We start from the raw sequence: 22904 nt of genomic DNA, 5'->3' as shown, positions 1-22904 counted from the left end.
ACTTTGCTGACCTAGTTATTAAGCTAATGTTACACTTATGACAGCTTGAGGAATTACGACATGAAGCCTAAAATGCCATTGAAGCAGACATAACACAGTGCAACTTCAACATGCTGGCAAATACGTTACTTTACCCTAAATATTAGCAAAACAGTCACGGGGGTTAGCTAACGTTACGTCTCTTATTTTACTGTGACGTAGTCAGCAGTAACCTTTAGTGACGACAAACATGCACAGTTTCATAAACACATAATGTGAAGTTGTGTTTCACCTGTGAACCTTCAAATTGTACAGAAGGAGAGTCAATTAACATTGTGTTGATCCATGTAGGCAGAAAGCTACTCTTGTCTTACTATTCAGGAGGGTCAGAGAGGTCAGGCGCAGCTGTTCAACAGCACATCTGGAGTTGTAGGCAAGTAAGTGACTTGCTTAAGGGCATTTCAGCAGGCCGGGCTGGCGATGGACTCTTTAGCCTTTATTCTGCTGCTTTCCAAGAAGTACAACTATCCAGTGCACCAAGGGGCTTGATACATATATGTTTGTTCATTTTATCTTGTATATTTGTGTCTGTGTGTGTGTGTGCACATTTGTTTATTTTCACATTCCTGTTCAGCTTTCAGAGGAAGTTCTCCAGCGGATGAGGGATGCTCATGGGTCTGACGGCACAAAGCCACCGCCCTCTACGCCAGATAGTCACAAACCACCACCAAGTAAGTCAGAGTCAAAGACCTTGCCTTTCTCACGGAGCTCCCATTGGGAGGTCCACTGTGTCAGCAAACATGTCCCCATACAGCGACTGGTGAGAACAGCATCAGATCTTAATCCTTCATATTGATAGTCGTCCCATTTGATTTTTTAGGTCCAAAACCAACAGGACCCTCCACTACAGAAGTCCAGGAAGAAATACGCAAAAAGTAGGTGCTCATAATGTCAAGGTCACTGTCCCTGTTTGTTGTTATCCAGCAATATTTGGTGAAAGACCTCCTGTAACTCTGCATGTAACTTAATATGAACGTACTTTAGTATCAGCTAACAAGGAATTTTTTTATATATTTCAGTCCATGTGTTGACACAGGCAGCTAATAGCTATTGGAGGTGACAGATGTATAAAATAGCAGACGCTTGAAGCTAATGTGCAATGCTTATGGCGAGTGACCTGTCAACACTACCCGTGCTGATTTACTCTGTGTGTGTGTATAGCAGGCATGCTGCTATGCTGCTGGAATGCTCTTATACAATCCTGAGCCTCTATTAAATGTACTCTTTAGCTCTTTAGATGTACATGTTAGCAAGTCCAACTATTCTTACTCACTGTATCATTGGTTAGACATGATATACAGTATATTATTATATTTTGATCCTTATTTTGTGCTAAACCTTTGTAATTTAATCAGTTCTTATTTATGTAGTTGCATTTAGTTAACAGAAAGTTAGAGAGTTACAAAAAATAGGCTTTAGGCCAAGATGCCACTGGTTGAACAAAGACTTGCAAAGGTTAAAACAGTTCTTATCTTCCCCTACTTTAGCTTTGAGCGTCAACAGGCCCTGGTGCAGGAGCAGTTGGCCAGACTGGCCCAGAGGGAGAGAGAGACGAGAGCAACCACAGGCCTGGATGAACTAACCCCTGCCCTCCTCATCGAGAAAGGAAAGGCCCATGAAGAGCAAGAAAAGGCCAAGATACTGGTGAGTGATACCAGGAGTGCTGTGCTTTCCCCTAGTGGACCTGATGCGTTGTACTTGATTGCACGGATGAATATCCCCCAAAACTATTAATTAATTTACACTTCCTCAAAACAGCAGACCAGTTACATTAGATGTGACTATGTAACATTGTACCTTATACAAGAAGTTCCTTACACATTTATTCAAAACAACTTTTATTTTATTTATCTTTTATTGACTTTTGTCATTTTCCTCATTTTGTAAGTGAGTCCTCATAAACTGCAAGAGACAAAAGCTCTGCATTGTTTTGACAGTAAGAACTATATATACACTTTAATAACATTTGTGGTATATTGCGCAGACTAGATATTGAAAAGAAAAATGTTACTATTCATAAGTTTCAAAACAACTTGTCTGATCCATAATTTCACCGCTTTCTTATCAACTTATCTCAGAATAATTGCCTGAAAATAGGCGAACATCTTAATATTTTAAATACAGGCACATATTTCAATCACTTTTCATTTTCAGATTTTCCAATATATAAGTATATAATTACCAACTTGTATCTGTTAGGCTAAGTAGCAAAGTTCTAAAATCAAAATATGACTTGATTATACATTTGACCTTATACATGTTTGTATTATTGAGCAGGAGTAGTAGATTTCTTTTACTCCAGACCATCAACAGCACCCTCTGCTGTTTAGACCATGAATGTCAACTCTGGCCTTGCACCTGTCACTTTTAGGTTTTGGATTATTCTCACAAGTTTAACTTTAGAGAACTGTATCCGATGTGTGATTAGGGTATTATAAATATGAGTCTCTGCTCACTGTTTAATTGTTAGTAACACTGTCTACATTTGTCATCACTAATATAGCATAGTATTTCCTCAGTCTGTTTCCTTTTGTCCACACTCAGTTTAATGTATAATAGTAATTGTCCAAATAAAAATGGGAAAAATTAAGCTATTTTAATTCAGTTTCTTAAGATCAGCTCAGTTTTCACAGCTGTTGCAGGAACGTTGTTTACGACTACCCCTGATGACAGAATCTCTGCACTGAATAGATTGTTTATGTGGTGTTGGAGCAACAGAAATGTGATGGCACAGATGTACAGCATGTACTTTAACACAGCAGGGAAATCCCTGATGGTCTTTGTAGCCATGTTGAAGTATGATCATCTTTTTCAACAGGCTATATTAATAATAACAGTATACAATATAGGATGGCAACAAGAATATGAACAATGATGTCTTCTACTAATGGTGTTAACACATATTCCCATCACAGTCCCAGGGTTCAAGATCACTTCTGTAATCTGATTAACCCCTGCCTTCTAGAAGTAGCCTGGTTTCAAAAACGCTGTGTAGACAAGAAAGTTATTATGGATTTCTGTGTTTGCATTCAGAGAAAGGGATTGCATTGATTTTAGTATCCATGTGCTTTCTGTGACAGCTCTGCTTTGTCACTGTTTGAAATGTGCTTGTTGACACATACACATTGATAATGAGTCAACCAACAGAGCAGTGTGCGAGAGCAAAAGAGAGGTGATTGCCATATAGATTTGTGTGTGTGTGTGTGTGTGTGTGTGTGTGTGTGTGTGTGTGTGTGTGTGTGTGTGTGTGTGTGTGTGTGTGTGTGTGTGTGTGTGTGTGTGTGTGTGTGTGTGCCTTGTTAATATTAAACACTGGATTTCCTACAGCCCCGTCTTTCTCTCCTCTACAATTGATTTGTCCTGCAGTGTCTTTTCGGTGTGCCAGCCAGCTGTAATGAATAGTGAATGAAGCCGCTGGCTGAGCTTACACTGATATTGGCTCCAAACATTTAATGAAGTATTATCGCAATGTGAAACTGAACACTCTTACCTCCAAAGCTTTGGTTTTCTACTTTTAAGACCTGAAACCTAGCATATTTCACTCCCAAGGTTAAAAAAACTAAACTATATTGTTGTTGCATTGCTTCAGCTTTTGAGTAGATTGAAAGTACCTGGGAATCTGATTCAAGCCCTCCGCCGCTATCAAATCTCTCTTCTTAGCAGGTGGTCTTCCCTCTCCTCTTTGCATTTTCCATTGACCTTGCATCAACCGGCAACAGCACAGCTGGATGCCTTAAAGAAAAAGTCTCTTCTCCATTCCACGGTAAAACGCTCCACTTTAGTAGTTTGGGGGCTGCTTTATTTCCCAGAGGAGGAGACAGACACACACACACAGACATTCCCACACATGCTGCTGTGACGCGATCACAATACATAAACACATATATAGCGAGCACCCCCGAGCTATTTCTCCACGTGTACTCCTTGCTCCCCAGCATGCAGGCTGTGTGTTAGTGTTGGGTTGAGGAGGGGGTGAGGGAGGTGTGGAGGCAACACCTGTCAGAAAGCTGAGCTGCTCCCCAAACTGCCTCAGGCTACCTGTCACAAACACTCACATTAGCCATTTACTCCTGTCTCAGCGCCCACTGCCACCGCTGGGAAAGTTTTGTGTGTATATATATCTGCGTCTGCATTCGTGCATACCTGTGCATTAAACAGGCTCTCTGTCTATTTACATCATAGGGATGCTTGTGTGTGTGTAGTAGGGGATATCTGCTTGCAAGGTTCATCCACAGTTCAGTCAGTAGCATCTGCAATATTATATATTTTAGCTTCCCTTTGTACTGTGATATTTGCATTTTTGCTTAGTACTGAATTTAATTTCCTTGTGTAGCATCTGATAATGTTTTTTTCAAATAAGGTATTTGAAAAAAATATGCTACCTGTAGCTCATTGAAGTGCCAATATGTGCCATTGCACTCACAGAGAGGTAGTCTTACAGTCTTAAAGCAGTGAAAAGCTCCTGCTTTGATGTTCCGCAGTTGGACAATGTGGACCGGTTATTTCCTTTTTCTGGGAAGTGCTCAAAGTGCGTCTCAAAATATTTTCTCTACATTCCTCTTATTTTTACTTGCGGCACTGTCTGTTGCGGGTTAATATTGGACCACAAACGGCTCACTTGATGGTGAAGCGGTTTGCTCTCAAAAAACTGAAATCAGGATCAAGTTCTGAACACCCTAAACACACCTTCACAACTGCACAGCAGTGGCAATATGCGTGTTCCTCAACATTACATACATTTCTGTACATTTTGTTAATCCATTTGTTAATTGTTTTGTGTGAAACTGCTACTTCCGCTCCACATTTCTAGTTTGACGCTATAACATCCAGCTTCCGCCCCCCCCCCCCCCCCCCATCTACAAAAGATCTGTTAACGAGTATATACACAACTTGGCTTTTTTTCCCCGACGCGTTTCTACGTTGTTCTGAAACTACATTTAGGCCTTAACAGTTGCACCTTGAGTGAAGACCCGTAAGAGATGACAAGTTACATCAACACCTCTTCTCTTCACCTCTCCTTTCTTTCATTAGCACCTCATGTGTTTGTTTCTTCCCCCGACTATTCTCTCCGCCTCAGAGGTGTCATTCGTGCCGCAAACAAAATGCTATTAGTATGCTCAGGCATTCGGTGCTGAGCATCTCACACACATTCACGCACACACAGATAAAAACAAGCATCTGCTTTAAGCTATTGAATTTCAGGAGCTTCCTAGGTGGGTGAGAAGAATTGACTTTACTTCCTGTTTGGGGGTTTATAAACTGTCAGTTGATTTGCTTTTAGTGCTGTATATTAAAGCTAGCTTTCATCTGCTGTCTCCAATGAAAAACTAGTGATGGACAACAACATTAGAGGGCACAGTTTTAATTCAGACCCGTTTAGTAGAAAGTCCCATGTGGGGAAATTGAAATGACAAAATTAGAAAGAACAAGTGTATATTTTAAACACTGATACATATATTAGATATTAAAAAAACAGTAAAGCAGGGCAAATAACCAAAGTGACAGTTGCACATTCAAGCAGAGGCAAGCAGTCATTCACACAGCTGACAGTTGTCGCACCCAACAATTCTTATTAGAAGTTAGTTTTGTACTCTAGTAAATATGCATGCTTTCATGTTACATTCATATTAAGCTTTTTAAATGTCTCTGAATCAGTTGAAGTCACCTCCGCTCACCTCTATTCTACTCAATCCAGAGGTTTATTAACCCTGGAGGCAATTTTCAGATTAATTTCAATGTGGATAATAGGTTACTCTTCATGTGTCATACCGCCTCGCTCTTTTTTCTTCTTCTCCAGTCTATTCAAACCCAGGATATACTTTCCTTGACTCCCACAAACTTAATATTAAAGTAACATATTTTTGAACACTGCATTTCAGATCAATATTTCACACAGTGCAAATGAGGCAAAACAAAATGTGTTTGTATTGGAGCAATGCATTTTTGTAGAAATAAATGGACATCCTGTATTTAACTGTAAATAATGATATCTCAATATAAGGATTTTGTCGGTGATGCAGTTTGAGCTGAAACGTGATATAAGAGGTGATTTTCTTTTTCTGGTGTCCGTGTTTTCTCACACCTCCTCTTTCCTTTAAGAACCGAGCCAGATTGTTGTGTAGGCAGTTGAACAGCAAATCAAGTAGTTTTTTCATAACATGTAGATTGGTAAATGTCACTGCCCGCTGTGCTTATTTAGTAGGAATCTGAAGTGGTATGGTATAATTTCATTTATTTGAGGTGATTTAATTCCTTCGACCCATCCTGGCCCGCTTCCTTTCACCACGTCACATTTCACCACATATTACCTGGGGCTGCATATTTTGAGTTATTGGTTGGTATGTTTTGTGCTTTGATGAGGGAGGTTTGTGACTGTGCTGTAAGGAAACACGATGTAACACCGTAAATAGTCACTAGATGGCATTATTGAAGCATGTCTGTGTTTGCCAGGGGATTAAATTGCAGGATGGATGCTGCTCTGCACAGCAACATGTGCTCTTGGGCTTCCACCATTTATTTCTCCTCTGTCTCTCATCTTTTTATCTTTCTCTTTTCAACCCTTTGCTCTCTGTCCTTAGTGTGTTTGTGTGCGTGCTTGCATGCGTGTGACTGATGACTCAAAGCGAAGCATTTGACACTGTCCAAACGAAAGATGATGAAAACCAGCGTGAAAAGCCCAACATTCATTAACGTCAGACCTGAGATGACAAACACTCAGACCACAGCGGATGTTGCCACACATGTTAACAGTATTGCCCTGCTGCTGCATAGAAACGTAAAGAAATGACACTTGACAAGGATGGAAATGTTGGATTTTGCACTGAATATGCAGCCTTTCAGTTACACGATGTTCTTGCCAACCAGCAGGCCCCCCTGCTGTCTCAGTCTTAAATACATTTGTATATAATCACCAAATACAATTCTCTGCAATATATCTGTCCTGTTGTTTCAGCTCGTAGCCTTACTTTTATTGATTTCTTTAAACATTATGTTTTTTTAATTGAGTGTTTCCTTTTATCTCCATTATTACATATATTGTAGGCACTCATAGATATGATTTAGTCTCTGGCATGTTTACTTCTTCTCACATAAAATCTATGATTTAAAGGCAAATAAAATGTTGCTAACCCTCCTCACTGAACTCGCCTGTGGTTACATCAGTCTGTCAATTCAAATCTCTTCAGCTGCTTTGACTGTTTGCTTTCTGGCACCAGATGGACATGATAGTTTAGCTGTATTCTAAAAATCCCCAAATAATCTCTGGATGGCAAATGACAACGTGTACCATGAAACTGTTGCAGAAGATGGCACATCACAGATTATGAAGCAATACTAATAGCACACTAACACATTAACATGTGCATCCATTTAACTTCTGTACATCATCCAGTAGTTTATTGTAAGAATAACCACACACTCAGGATTTCTGTTGAAAAAAAACTCCACTCAAATAAAAATCAACATTTTTATGGAAGCATCTGCTTTCATGCGGATTTCAGTCAGCCTGGCATCTTACATGTGCGCACACATTGAACATATTTGTTTTTGCTTTTCCCACCAGCGTCGTCTTTTTTTCCCGCTGAACCACCTATTAAACAGGACTGAAGAGTCATTTTCACCAATATATACGGTAACAGTCAGCGGCTCGGGCAGCCAGCACATGGAAGCATTAGGCCAGAGAGCTCAGAGAAAGAATAACAGGGACAGGGACGAGCTAGAGGAGCTGAAAGGCGGAGAGAAAAGACTTGGAGCGTGGTATAGTAATAGATTCAGATGTCTGAGTCCGACAGCCAGCCGGCTAGATAGCTAACGCTGCTTGTTAGCCAAAGACAGAGGGTGGGAGAGGGAGAAGAGGACGGGTGTAAGAATCCAAAGGAGATAGAAAGAGAGAGAGAGAGATGGACCATTGAAAAAGAAAAAAGAATGAATTGAAAAACAAGTTGAGATATGGCAGTGGAGTGAGAGAGTTAGTGAGAGAGTTAGTCTTTACCATAACCATAGCTTTTGAGTCTGCAAGTGTGACATGCTGTGAAGGTGCACATATGTGCCCACACACAATTTCTTTCTCATAGAAACTGACAATGTAAAATACAACAGCAATTCAGACACACACATTCACACACGGCTAAACCACTTGTTATCAGCAAGTGTAATCACAGACTTGACATCTTTTCTGCATGTTAAAGCAGCTAAGCCCTTTGTGCACGCCTGCACTCACTCACACACACGCACACACGTACAGTACTCCTCCGTCGTCTCGAGCGACTGGTAATTGCTGACGAGCAGAGCGCTCACCGGCTGAGGAGATTTTGATCGGTGCAGAGCAGTGAGGGGGGGGGGGGGGACCTAGCACAAATCCTGTTGGTTCAAAGGACAAATGTGTAGGAGTGGAACACCTCCCATCAGAGAGCGGTTGTGATGTAATGAGACAGCTGGACTTGGACTTATTATCCAGAGGAAAAGTAATTTTCCCCACATGCTTGTTCTCTTATAAGGGTAAAAGGATTTATGTTGGAACAATCAAAGTATGGGTCGAAGGTTTTTGAATTTATAAGATGAATTGTTCTCTAAGCAGTTTAGTAGTCTAGGTCTAAATAAAGGCAGTCGACAGTCTTATGTTACTGATTGTAAGTATCACTGAATTAGATTTTTGCAGTAGTTAATTTTAGGATTAAAAGTTGCAAACATTAGATTTTTTCCCATGTTGAATCATATCTCATGTTACCAAGTGACAGGCAGTATTTGTAAGGAGAGCATGTTTACAAAGTAAACATTTCACCAGAGCAGAGGGTTAAAACATGTTAATTAATATAAGACTTTGGGTTTCTGCTGGTTTTATGTAATATTGTGTGGCCTCATCCTAAGCAATGTGCTGATGGACGCTGTAAATCTTGTATCTTTTGCGTATTTTCAATTGAAAGTAATCATTTACCGAAGCAATGCGCCCACAAATTATCCCTGGATTCTTTCTGGATATTGTTTTGTTGGGAAATTGAATTCAATTGGACGATTTATCCAGTCAATAAATGAAAGTCCAATTCCAAGTGCAGGTGGTCAAGATGAGAAAATGTTCTTGACTTGTTCCTGTTGGTGGGTTGAAAAAGCTAGACCTAATCAGAGCTCTCTGTCTCTCTCTCCTCTCTCTCTCTCTCTCTCTCTGTCTCTGTCTCTCTGTCTCTCTCTCTGTCCTCTCCTCTCTCTCTGTCTCTCTCATCTCTCTCTCTCTCTCTCTGTCTATGTCTCTGTCTCTCTCTCTCTCTCTCTCTCTGTCCTGTCTCTATCTCTCTGTCTCTCTCTCTCTGTCGTCCTCTCTCTGTCTCTGTCTCTCTCTCTCTCTCTCTCTCTACTCTCTCTATCTCTCTCTCTCTCTCTCTCTCTCTCCATCTCCCTCTATCACTACATACCCCTTGTTTTTTCTTATATTCTCTCATATCCTCCGTCCTACATTCTCTCCCCCAACAAACCTCTCATTCAAGTGGCATCTCTTTTTCTCCATCCTCTTTCTATCTCTGTCATTGTTTTCAGTCTCTGATTGTCTTTATGTCTGTGACAGTCTGTGGTGTGAAAGCAGGCTGATCATGAAGTGTTCATTAATTGAACCCCCCACAATATGTGACGAGAACACAACATTTAATGAGCAAAATGCGAGACTAACCAATTCATGCCTCTCATATTCCTACTATACTGTGTGCATGCTCATGTGTGTTTTGTGGGGGCATGCAGGTGTGCATATCACCCACAGGTGTATTTGGACTGCTATACCGGCGTCGCTGCTGGTAAAAATAAAAATATGACAGTGGCATATGACACGTGGATGGTTGCAGTGTATATGTTCACACAGACGCACACCTGCTTCTTGTACATTAAAGTGAAACCAGTGAAATATCATTTTCTCAGTCTCTATTCACACTTTGGTTTAGTAGCTGTTTATGTTAATGAAAGAGATTAGAATAATAAACAAAAATGGTAAATCATTAAAATATAGTGGATACACATTTGGTGGATATGAATTGAATGCACAAGGTATAAGGAACAGCTTTGTTGATTTATGTGTGGCTCAGGCATTAAGGAAATTGTGATCCTGTATTAACCTCATCAGTGTAATTATTCAATTAAAAGTGAAAAACGTATTCTGTACATTAATAAAGCATGTCAACTTTTTTAAAGTGATACCAAACCTGCTAGAGATTGTTTATTGAATATGCTTTGGATCATTCAGTGTGCCTTTAACCCTGTTAACATTAACATGCGTCTTTTGTGATCTGATCAGAAGTGGACAGCTCTACAGGTGTGAATGCAGCCAAGACACATTGAGGATGCATCGAGATCCAATTGCTCAGACCACAATCGGAGGTGGTCTGGGCCGCATTTGGCCACATTCTTTCAGCAGTGTGTACACAGTAATGTGTCCTGGGCCATATTGAAGGACCGCCTAATCCAGGGGTTCCCAAAATGTTCAGAGACTGGCAGAGAATGGCAGAGACTGGTGACCCCCACTATCCCCGGTGGTGACTGAAACATAAGAAAACATGCACGCAGGACGCACGCACTAATAGGCGTATCCAAACACGAGCATAACGACAACACAAAAGAACAGAACAGCCTGACCACCATGATATGATTTTACATATAACAATTTACTATAAGACAAAAGCAGAATACGTCAGTCAGATAAACTCCATGTAATTTATGAGTGAACATTGTTCAAACTTAATTTTGACACAATACTTTAATTTCCATGTTAGCAGAAGAATATCTCAGTCAAAGTAATAGCCATAAACTGTAGCACTGAGTAAACATGTGAACATTGTTGCTGCGCAAATTTACATTTTGGGAATTACTATGTGTCAGCGTTAATCTCATCTACTGAGATGGGTGGGCACTTTCCTCTTGAATGCGCGGATGTTATCATTCAGCGACATGATGCTTGTGTTTTCACCTTGCAATGACATGTTAAGTCCGTTCAGTCTGTCAAATATGCAAGACAAATATACTAGCCTTGTTAACCAGGGTCAGTCAGGTGGTCCGCGAGCTGGGACCCGTGCTCCAACATAAATAAGCGCACCTCGTCCCGCAGTTCATACAGGCGGCTGAGAACCCTTCCTCGGGAAAGCCACCTGACTTCTGTGTGGTACAGCAGGCCCTGAAGCTCCGATCCCAGTTTGTTGCAGAGAGTGGGGAACAGCCTGGTGTTGAGTGGACGTTATTTTATGTAGTTGATCATTTTTATCGCAGTCTCAAGAACACTTTTAAGAGCTTCTCTGTGGATATTACAGTGCGTAAAGTTTACGTGGGGCGCCACTTGTAAGACTCTTGCTTTTAATCCTTTATTTATAGGCATTGTCGATGGCCTTTCTGACGGCGGTTCTCCGCTCTTCTCTGCTGCCTTCTCCGCTGGCCTCTCTGTCTTTGGTCGGTATTAAAACGTTTCATATTGAAAAATAATGTCCTAATAGGCTTAAAGACTAGTATATTGATTTGGGCTGTTCGGAGGAAATCTTCACACTGATGTGTGTGTGTGTGTGTGACGTCTGTGATGTCTACTGTGGCGCTGTAAAGTGACCTGTCACCTGCAAATGATACTGTCGTTAATCTGTCATCATCACCTCAGGGGTCACAGCGAGAGGATTCTGAAAATCATCTCGCGACCCCCCCCCTCTGCGCCTCAGGTCGCGACCCCCACTTTGGGAACCCCTGGCCTAATCAACTGACAGCCTCTGTGTAGGCGGAAGTAAGCAGTCAGTCTTTATGCTGTAACTCTGAGTTATTTTGGTTGTTTCAATATTTTTTAAATTTGTATTTTGACAGTATCGCTGTCGGGCAGAGAAAAGTACGCCCATCGGCATTCGTAACGCACGTTTCTGTAATGTATCGTTTATGTGAGTAACTTCTGAAATGTATACACGCACAACAATAACAAAAATGATTTTTTCATTATGTATTTTCTAGATGCAAATGGAAATGATGTATGTGTTTATTTACATATAAAGCGTTGAAGTGTGATTCGATCACAAGTGGTCACTCGAGATGCATCTGCAGACACATTCTAATGCTAGATCTGAACAGGGCCTCGAGGGCCGATCCACACAAACATGCTGGAGTTTTAAGTAAGCATTATCAGCATCGACCAAACAATAGCTAGGGTGAGAGCACTCAGCTGTACCAATGGCATTTATTACTGGCACACATGATGAATGTGCCAACTGTACTCCCATAGAGATATGACTGAAAGAAAGCTGTTGGTGAATTAGCTTTTACATTTCTCCTCTCTGTCTGTATTTCTGTTTTTCCCTCTCTCTCTCTTTCCCTAATTAAAAAGCCAAATTAGGAGTTTGACTGTACAAACTGTGTGTGCCAGTGACATTCTCCAGCCTAATCCTCATTTTAGCTCTCTCTCTCTCTCTCTCTGTCTCTGTCTCTCTGTCTCTGTCTCTGTCTCTGTCTCTGTCTCTCTCTCTCTCTCTCTCTCTCTCTCTCTCTCTCTCTCTCTCTCTCTCTCTCTCTCTCTCAGTAGAAAACCACACCAAAATCCTTTCTCCCCAAACACATAGATTTATTCAAATGTATCATTTGCATAATTCAGTATTTACATAATTGATTTTCAAGGAAGCGTTTCTCACCATGTGAGGTGGTGTTACAGACCAAAAGGTCTCATCTAGTCACATTTCTCTCATGCTCTGTTGGCAGACCATTGAGGTTTCAACTCTGAATCAAGCATGAAGCATTTTCAAGCTGGTGCATCTGGTGACCCTCATGGTACAACCACAGCAAACATGATTCAGCTAAGCATAGATAATGTAATGTGCTGAGATCCAATAAATCAGTGGGTTTCAGAAAGGGCATCAATAATTTCACTATGCCTGTAAATGATTTGCCCTTTTCACCTTTAAAATAGTTTTGTAGATATGCATAACATGTAGCTTAATGTTAGTTACCATTTCTTGTCAATAAAATGATACTGATGAGCACAAGACACGCTCTATGATTGTGTGCTGAAACTGATATGCTTGATAAGAACTACTTTCTTCGACTACGTCAGAAAAAAAGTGTTTCTGCATACGCACAAAACTGAGCCTGAAAGAGGTGTACTCCACTTCATGCAAAACCATAAAAACAAACTTGAGGCGAGAATGAGAACCTGTACAAACACTGACCCATACGTATGCACATTATGGAGACAGGGGAAATTGGCCAGACAGATGGTGAGGTGTTGAATTGAAGCCAGAATGTAGAAATTAAATGATGACTCTCACACATTTAATTTAATTTAATTTTTTTGTGTGTAAAATCGCTACAGTACACAAAACAGCTATCCAATGCAAGTATTAGACTGTGTCTGCAGCGCACAGGAAGCTGCACACAGATCTTCACCTTCTGCACATATGGATTGTTTAAGTTTGCAAATTCTGGACATAAATCAAGTGACAGCTCTCGCACAACTATTACACTCCATATCCTCATTATCAGTCCTCATTATAATGCAGGCCAAGTTCACTGCGACAAAACTTAAATACATAAGTAAATTGTGTTCACGTATGAAACTACACATTATATCCCAGAATAGGGCATACCACTGATTGTTGCGATTTATTTTGGGACATTTTGAAGCAATCAGTCTGATTGCTGTAAAGAAGAACCTTTGATCAGCAGGCTCATTTCTATGCATGAACATTCATGACGTGCTTTGCATTAAGCATTAATGGTTGAATGTGGGCGTGCGTGTAGAGGGCGGGATATGAGGCTGATGCTTGTGTTGATTTGGGATTTCGAAAAGGAAATTGTGCACTGGCATACTCAAGGTTTTAATAATCAGAATTCAGTTTTTGCCGTACGTGCATTTCCTCATTTGTAGGTATGCAAACATTTAGTGTGAACCCTACGCACTGCTTCATAATTAAACCACCGGTTCTTCCTTATGTCTTGGACTATGACGTGAGGGGAATGGAGGGTCACTTTTGACTGTTGAGTGGTGATTGTTATTGTTAGCATCATTTGATCCATGTAAGTTTCACTGACAGTGTAGAATGAGATAAGTGTTGTTGCTATAGTTACTTGCAGTTTAATTTATCCATGGCATATGCATATGTGATGTTTTAAGGCACCTAATTAATCTGTGGTCTTATTAATGTTTACTGAAGGATCACAATTCACTTGATTAATAATGCATTAATGCTACTTGTACTTTATCTTGGTACAAATCTTGGGGAATATATGAGCCTTGAGCTATTAGGAATACCTGCCTGGTTGTGTTTTTTCTAGCTCAGTTGATCCAGACTCTTAATGTGCAAACTCAAGCTGCTGACTGTTGGTCGCCAGGGAGCTCAGAGCCGCAAAAACACCCAATGAGGGGATGTACCTGAAATGCCATTGTCCGTTATGGCCCATGTACTGCACTAAACTGCTTGGGTGTGTGTTTGTCTGCATCTGTATCACAACAAGCCCCTTCACTTCTCTTCAAAAGTCTGTAATCTATGGAAATGGGACCTCCACACTCCTGTGAGCACTCTGTGGGGGTCCACACACACACACACACACACACACACACACACACACACACACACACACACACACACACACACACACACACACACACACACACTCAATTTAGGGACTGCCACCAAAGAGCAGAGGGGTTAAACAGATGGCATTGGTTGTATCCGTTACACAGATTACCCAACACACACAGACACACACACACACACATGCATTCTGTGCAGCAACCAGCTTTGTGAGTTCACCTCATTTAACTGAATGGAGTTTTTATGAGGCTTGGCAACATTAGAGCCACCCACCGCTCTAATCTATCCCTTCCTGTTCTGTTTCTAATGCTGGACTGGGGAGCACTTGGTGCGAGTGGGCAAGGCCAGACACGGTGTCCTGTTTGTCTGTGTTACATACTTGAACTGAACATTGTTTGATTTGGTGATAGAAGTGTTGTAACATATAGTCATATTTAATGGCTGCATTCAAGACTCATACATTCACAGGCTATCAATTATCATAAAAACAGATAGTAAGCAGCTGATAGTAAGTTCTCAGTTCTGAGAGGAAATAGGCAATAAACCTACATCTGTATAAGATAATTGCCTTTTAAATATTAATGTGAAGCTGAAAATTAACTACATTTTATTATTACTGATTTAAATGTTTGCATTTGGTTTTTATTGTGTTGGTGGGTTTCTGAATTTTTATGAAAGCAATACTTTTACTTTCATTTGATGTAAATCTTTATGCAAAGGCACATTCTCTGGCATACAAACTCAAAGTGTCTTGAAATTTGTGAGGTAGTGGATCAGGGATTTATTTTCATCTGTAGCTTTTTAGCTAAGCTTAGTTAAGCAGCCAACAAAATGTAAAATGTAAATGGACTGCATTTATATAACAATCTTCTTTCTTTTCTTCTCCTGATATAATCCAACATGTGTCAGTTAGGGTTAAAAAGATTATATGTTTTACAAATACTGCTTTCTCAACAATCACGGAACTTCTTTCAACTCTTGGCATTTTAAAGAAACGAGACAGATGGGTGAACAGGGCAGGGGGTGTGGCTGGGAGGCTGACATGCAGAGAGGATCATGTAACGATTAATGAGGAGATTTTCATGTCTTGTTTCATTACCTTGGCAAACTCGTATGATATTTGGTTACAGGATGCATGTTGGGACACGTTGGATGCATTATGAGACTGTAGGCGGCTAAAGCTACACCAGACATCTGGCCAATTAGGTTTTATAACTAACAAGTAGCCCTCAGCCTAACATGTGCAACTTGTACCTAATGGTGTTGATTACTCTTTGACTGGCTGTGCTAACCCTGTTCCCTTTATCTCTTATTTGTTCTACTCTTATCTCTTTCTCTCTGCTGCATATTGTCTTAATATCTGCCATTCCCGTTTCTTTATTCATCTTTACTTCACCTCCCTTTTTATTTCCCTTACTATACCTCTTTTATCCTTTTTCTCTTTCTGTCTTTATCATCTCTTCTACAACTTCCTTATACCCTCTACCGTCTCACTAACCCCTGCTCCTTCTCTCCCTCCTAGCCAGCAGATTTGGATGCGTGGGTAAGCAACATTGCCATTGCTGGTGCCTCCTTTTTTGTTTGTTTTTTACTTGTTTTTTCTTCTCTCTACCTCTTCCTTTCTCTCTCCTTTTCACTGTCTCTCTCTTCTCTATTCAAATGTCATGTTTTCATTGTGCATTAAAGCGATGCTGTGAGTGTACTGCTGCCACTATTCCACACGACAACACTTTGGGAGGTATTCAGCTAGAAAATTACACATCATCTGTGCTGCTAGCAGAGGTGATTTTACACACAAACACACGTACACACACAGCCCTTAAGCATCAAACAGCCGCTGCGGAAAGAAAAAGTGCAGTGAGCATAGTATAGGGATTTGCAAATGTGCTCTTTGGGGATGCGTGTGCCTGTTAAATTAGGATAAGATTAGATTGGTTTACAATGAATGTAACGTCAATCTGTGTGTAAGTATATATGTCTAAGTGTGTGTGTGTGTGTGTGTATGTATGTGTGTGTGTATTCACCATACCAGCAAAGAGCACAGCAGATGAGTAGATCATCCAGGGAAGATGGTGTTGCTCCATCTGATCTATATCACACTCACCAATGCACATCTCTGGTACAGCAATCTGTCACCATTACACCATGGCATAACTCAGTATGTGTATGTTTGTAATAAACACTGTCTATTTCAAAGCTACATAAATCCATGCCCTATTTCTGCCTTTTTCTGCCTCACTCCCAGCCAGCTTCCTTGTGTTCGTGTGAACATTATATGTAATGTTCATACTGCTCTAACACTGTTTCACTAATTGTGTTTAGAAACAATGTGTGTTTGTGAGTGCGCTAGCTACTGATTGATGATCATTTTAATATGCAGGCACACATAAGTAAACCTACAGATCAAACGTGTGAATGCTGGAGACAATTCAACCATCCTGTGTACACCGTGTGCATGTTGCTTATCCTTTTATGCATTTTAGCCTTTATATGTAATTCTGATTGTACAGCTGCTGATGTCCTCCTTTGATCTGCTGCGTACTCTCCACACAGCATGACCAAACTTCTGACAGATGCCTTGAGATTCTAAACCAAGCTGCAAGGCTTTTAGTGCATTCAATTCAGTTAGTCAATTTGGATGCAGTATATGGTTTATATGGTTTTCTCAGAAGAGATTAGAGATGATGTTTTCATATAAAGACACTGCACCATACCTTAGTGCAAAATACATCACTGACTGTGACTGTCTGTTTGATCATTGCTTTAATGTTCCAAGAGAAAACCTTCTTTGTAATATTACGATTGAATAATCTAAAATGAGATGAATAAATGGATTAGTAATGCCCAGGGAGTGGAACTATTGCACTAATGGCATCTTGAAGGATCACAGCACAGTAGTTGCTGTCGTCACCTACACAGATGTCTTGACAATGCTCGCTATTGTCTTAGAATTTGCATCATGAACATCTGCTTTGACTATCTCTTCTTTTGGTCTCTGTTTTCTGATGAATATTTATCATAAAGAAATCCCTTTTTATTTTATTTTGTGCGATTGTGTAATGATATTGACACGCTGTGAAGCCTAATGCTATGAAAACAAGGTGTCTCCATTGTTACGTCTTCTAGTGAATCTTTACTCAAAAATGAATCCCTTATTTCTAACCATTAGTGCATGTACATTTCAGAAGCTGAACTGGCAACTTGTTTTCACAGTGTACCTTTCTGACGTCTGCTTCCCATCTCTTTCTGCTTGCATGCTGCTACGCCACGGCCCAAACTATGGGTCTTCCTACAGACTTCCATCTTGCTGCCTGTCAAAGCTTGGCTCAGCGAGCATATTAAAGCCTTTCACCTCATCCTAACGCCAGCCTCGCCATGTCAGGCCCTGCCGCCTGAGTAGTTTTGTAAGTTCTGTTACATTAGCATGAACTGTTTTATTTTTTCTTTGCTCGCTGCTACAGAAGCGATGTAACTAATGACCCCTGTGGCCTAGCTTGCATTTAGGCTTACGTTTGGTAAACATTTAGTACATGTCTGTACTGTTATTTACATACGTTGTAGTGCCTCTGCTGATACAGTGGTTACTTTGTACTGGAATATGAAGTCGAGTTGATTGTTACTTTGAATTATATTTTATATCACAGGTGATATGTGTATTTAATCAATTTATCAGAAAATAGTATTCTAGTCATGTTTTCTGAGTCTGTGCAGTAAAAACAACAGGTTCCCTAATTTCTTCTCCCCTCAGCATTTACCTCTGGCTGGTGTCCAATGTTTACAGCAAAGAAGTGAACGTGATGTTTTAGGCCAATTCTAACCTTAGTAACTGTCAATTTAATGTCATCCTTTCTCTCTCCCCCTCTCCAGTCTATATGTCCTTTCTCTATAATAAAGGCAAACAAATACTCTTTGTCAAATGAAAACTTTGAATTAGTACCTGGATTGATTTCCTTTTTGTCCTTATTTGCCAGTCAGTCAGTCAGAATCGAGTATTTACCGAGGCCTATACAGGTCGTATTAGTGTAGCTAATTGTCATGTGTCAATATAAATAACCTCTACAAAAGCTGTTCTTTATATTCTGACATTTAAGAAGAAGAAAAAAAGCAATGTTTTATTATTTTGTTGCTTCCTGTTGCTATTGTCTAATTTCTTCTTCTTCTACTCTCTCTTCCTCTTTCTCAGGCCAAACAGCTGGGGAGGAAAGAGAAGCAACTGGCCAGCATATCCAGCTTCTATAAAGAGCAACTAGAAATACTGGAGAAAAAGGTAAGCAGCATTTTCTATCTCATGAATATGTTATTAAAGAGAAAGAACCAGTCTACATCGGAAAGGCTCTTTCTAGAAACATGTTTCCTCAAATGTGTCCATTGCATTGCATTCTGAGATATTTTGAACAGAAAAATGTATTTTACTTTGGTTGTTGGACACTAACTAGATAAAAACATCCTGTAGGCTTTCACTGAAAAGAAGTCTTCACACATTACGAATATCAAAACAAGTCTTACCGTGACATATTACTCACTTTCCTTGGGGAGGAAAATCTCGCTGAGACACAAGACACTCTTCCTTATCTTGGAAATGTCAAGCCCACATAGCAATGTCAAACAGTAAATGTAAATGAATTGAAAGTTTCAGCAGGCAGATGAGTCACGACTCGCTGTTGATGGACCAGCACTCAAGAGAGATCTCACAGCGTGCTGTCTCTCTCAGAGAGCTTCAGTTGTCTAATCAAATGTACTGTGCCTTTCTCATCACGGTGTCCTTTTACCTAGCTACCCTGTGGTCTTCTCAAAAAAATGATAAAGGCACTTTTTTGGGTGCTTTTAAGAAATTACAGCCTATGTTCACTACATCTGAGCACTAATGTGTTGTTGATATTTTGCACCCTGCAAAAACCACATGCACAGTGGTTTGATACATTTTGCTTGTTTAGAGAGTAAACTTGGACAGATTGGTTGAAATACTTTTATGAGAAGCAAGGTCGGTGCTGGTGCAGGAAAAAACTGCTTTATGCTTTTACGGACGGACATGAGCTCATCTAGACCCCTGTCTAGAACAGGGGTCGGCAACCTTTACTATCAAAAGAGCCATTTTGCCCCCTCTTCCACCAAATAAGATTTGTCTGGAGTCGCAAAACACATTTGATAACACAGCTTATAAGTTTGATATATAGTTATATTATATGTGTTGCATTTATGAAATTGCAGAATGACAATAAAGGAAACTGTTGCGATCGTGTTGCTATTTTCACCTGTTTAAACAAAGGAACACACCAAACTCTTTTGAAGAGAAGGACAAAATACACTGGCATGTTAGGCCTACTTTGAACACAGAAGTATGCAGGTATATTTGAGTCCTCCCCATATTTGTTGAATCAAATAAAAAATAAAATAAATATAATATAAAAATACACAAAACAATATAACAATTAAATGAATAAAAAAAGTAGCCCGCTTTGAAAAAACGTATAGGTGTAGCCTAATAGCTTAAAAAGAGTAAACATAATACAAATGTATCTGTCCACGCAGAATTAAACTCTCTATTTTCCTCCGAGACTTTTCTTTTTTTGGTTTTATCCATGGTTAGCATACCGAGTTAGACGGGGGTCTGAAACTCATGATGTGCCACCTGCAGGGAAAGACGCCCATCGACGCGGGAGAATGTGACGCATATTTTAGTCGCCGAAATATATATAAAATAAATAGCATATATCACCTCAAACTCCAAGATAAGAGGTGTTCCCTTACAAAATACAGAAAAATAAATATTTAGTTCTATATTTTTTTTGTTTTTGTCAAAGCTAAAGGGAGCCACTGCATAGGGGTTAAAGAGGCTCCTGAGCCGCAGGTTGCAGACCCCTGGTCTAGAAGAAAGGACAAGAGGCAAGCGAGTAAAATTACACGGTGTAATTGAAGTAAAGAAAGGAAGGAAACTATCAGAAAAACACAGATGACAGGCAAACAGAAACATTCTGAACAAAGATCGTAAGATGTAGAAGAAAGACGTCGCCAATATCAACATTTTTTATGAAAGTTACTATGTGGGATATTCAGAAAGTCTGCGTCGCAGCCAGGAGAGCAGCCCGCCGGGGAGATGAGAGGTTGCCAGAGCCGGCAGCCGCCTCCGTCAGACGGAGCCCCAGTCAGACGGAGCCCCAGTCAGACGGAGCCCCGGTCAGTGACCAAAGAGACTTGAGCTCAGCCAGAACAAGTCCCAGTGCCGGAAGTCACAGCGGGCTTGCTGGACCTGTGTAACAGCAGCAACAGGGAGTTTGCAGTTCCCTGGTGCTGTAACTGAACTAGAGCAACCTGCTAACTGAAGCTACGCCGTTTCCCGGGGCTGCCGACAGCTTTACACTCAGAGAAACAGCCTCCTGGCGTTTTTTAATATCTGCCACTTTGAATGTAATCCAATAAACAAACAAACTATAAAACACACGGAACATGGCTGTAATATTTACCAGCAAGTCAGGCAGCTTGCAGACTGCAGCTACAGTGACTCACTATCGCCTCTAGAGGAACAAGTGGTAATACAGACTGAACAGAGCGCAGCTAGCTGTTAGCATGCTAACTTCAGTAGATATCTCTGCAACACAACACGTACACAACACTGTTACCTCTTCACATTCTGATGATAATGTTAGTTCATTGTTTTACGTTTTTTAGTTTAAATTCTGGCTTATCTTACACAACAGCCAATGACGTGACATACACAAGAATGAACGTGATTGACCGGGAAGCATGGGGTCTGTTGTGACCCCAAAAAACAAACAAAGGTCCCTCCATGAGTCGAGAGCCCTGTCTATGTTTGTGTCACAATTTTTGATTCTAAATTGCAATCACATCTTTTGGATGTTTTTAGCAAAACTGTCCAAAGTCCTGTACATAGAAATCAGTCCGCGGACTCTTGTTGGAGAAGTTCTCAGTTTTTAGGTTACATTACAATTTGTTCACACATTGTCAGTACAAATTAATACATGTAAATTGCTTCACGTAGAACATTAACAATACACTGACATTAACTGAATGCAGCATACACAAAAAAGCAATGATGGGTAAAAATGTACAGGTAGACACACACACACTCTCGCACCCTTCCCTCTCCCTGCCTATACTGTGTCTCTCCTCTCAAACCCGCAACTCTCCCTCCAGTGTTCAGTAGGCAATCTTTGGGACTTGACTCCCCCTTTACCCCTCTTCCCGTCTCTCCCAGCGTCCGGATGGCCCCATCAGGCAGACGGGGGACCTTATCTAGTCCCTGGCACTCGCCTCCTTTAGGCCCCTGAGAAAACCTTTTTACATAGCCAAGTTAAATGGAAGGGCCTCTGCACACCGTGCGGCAAGCAGCACACTGCGCTGCAATGCTTGACAGAAGAGACTGATTGGCAGAAGAGTGGAGGATTCTCTATCTTTTCTCCGCTCGCCGCCGCAGCCGCTTTTTCTATCGCTTTTTTCCATTCCTCACTTGCTCGCAGCTGACCTGCATGCGGATGAGGGAGTGAGAAAGAGGGGGACTGAGAGCAAGAGATAAAGAGGCTATATGGACTGTGCATTAAACAGTCTATCCTGAGCCAGCACCCTGAGCCGGCGTCTCTCTCTCTCTCCCTCTCTTCCTTCATTTTCCAATCTAGCACTCCATTCATCCAGGCCTCCTTTCATGCCCCCTTTCCTTTAAACGGCCTATTTTTCTTTCCTGTCACACTCATACCTGTGGCAAATACCAGTTGGGCTGAAATAAATGGCCACTTAAAAGTTGAATGGTGACTGACACGGGTCATATACATAAATGCAAAATACAATGTAACACAGTATTATGTGTATTGAGTGTATACATTATGATCCAAGCATTTGAATACAGCTTTACTTCCTCTCCTCACTATAGTATTAGATCTTGATCATGCAAAGCAGAGATTTAAAGGTGTTTAATGCCATTGTCTACGTCTGAACATCGGTTTGTGCTCTTCTCCTTTAGATAATCTCAGAGGTCGGAGTTTTTACAACAACTGTATTGTTTTTTGTACAAGAAGCTCACATGCACAAGCAGACACTCATGTTCATGCAATTGCACTGATGTGTTGATGATATGAGGCAGAGATTTAAGCCAAAGCAAGAGCAGCCAGATTAGATGGAGTATCCACCGGTAATTGGTGTGTGATCTTGCTCAGAATCAACATCTTACTCTGGCTTAGCAGCAGCCCCTTCTGACAGGCTAATGTGTGTGTCTGTGTGTCTGTGTGTATGTGTGTGGTTGATTACCTGTATGAGTACACACAAACACACTCCGGTGTCCAGTTTGCCTAAGGGATGAATGACGATAACAGACTATTGTGTTTGTCTAAAGGCTGT

General features: G+C 40.7%; 1 protein-coding gene across 2 annotated transcripts in view; it reads left to right on the top strand.

Moving 5' to 3' along the window:
• chchd6b (coiled-coil-helix-coiled-coil-helix domain containing 6b) overlaps nt 1-22904 on the top strand; it is a 66723-nt gene that overhangs the window by 451 nt on the left and 43368 nt on the right. The window contains exons 2-6 of one of the 2 annotated variants that reach the window (XM_029430963.1): nt 614-710; nt 860-914; nt 1527-1683; nt 16081-16101; nt 18742-18825. In XM_029430963.1, the coding sequence (XP_029286823.1) occupies nt 614-710; nt 860-914; nt 1527-1683; nt 16081-16101; nt 18742-18825 (414 nt within the window). The remainder of the gene's footprint in view (nt 1-613; nt 711-859; nt 915-1526; nt 1684-16080; nt 16102-18741; nt 18826-22904) is intronic. The other variant, XM_029430964.1, reaches the window with a different exon arrangement.

Source organism: Cottoperca gobio, chromosome 5, assembly GCF_900634415.1.
Source record: "Cottoperca gobio chromosome 5, fCotGob3.1, whole genome shotgun sequence".
In the NCBI taxonomy this organism is placed as follows: Eukaryota; Metazoa; Chordata; class Actinopteri; order Perciformes; family Bovichtidae; genus Cottoperca; species Cottoperca gobio.
Note: the sequence above shows the minus strand (reverse complement) of the source record. Positions and strands in the feature narration are given on the sequence as shown.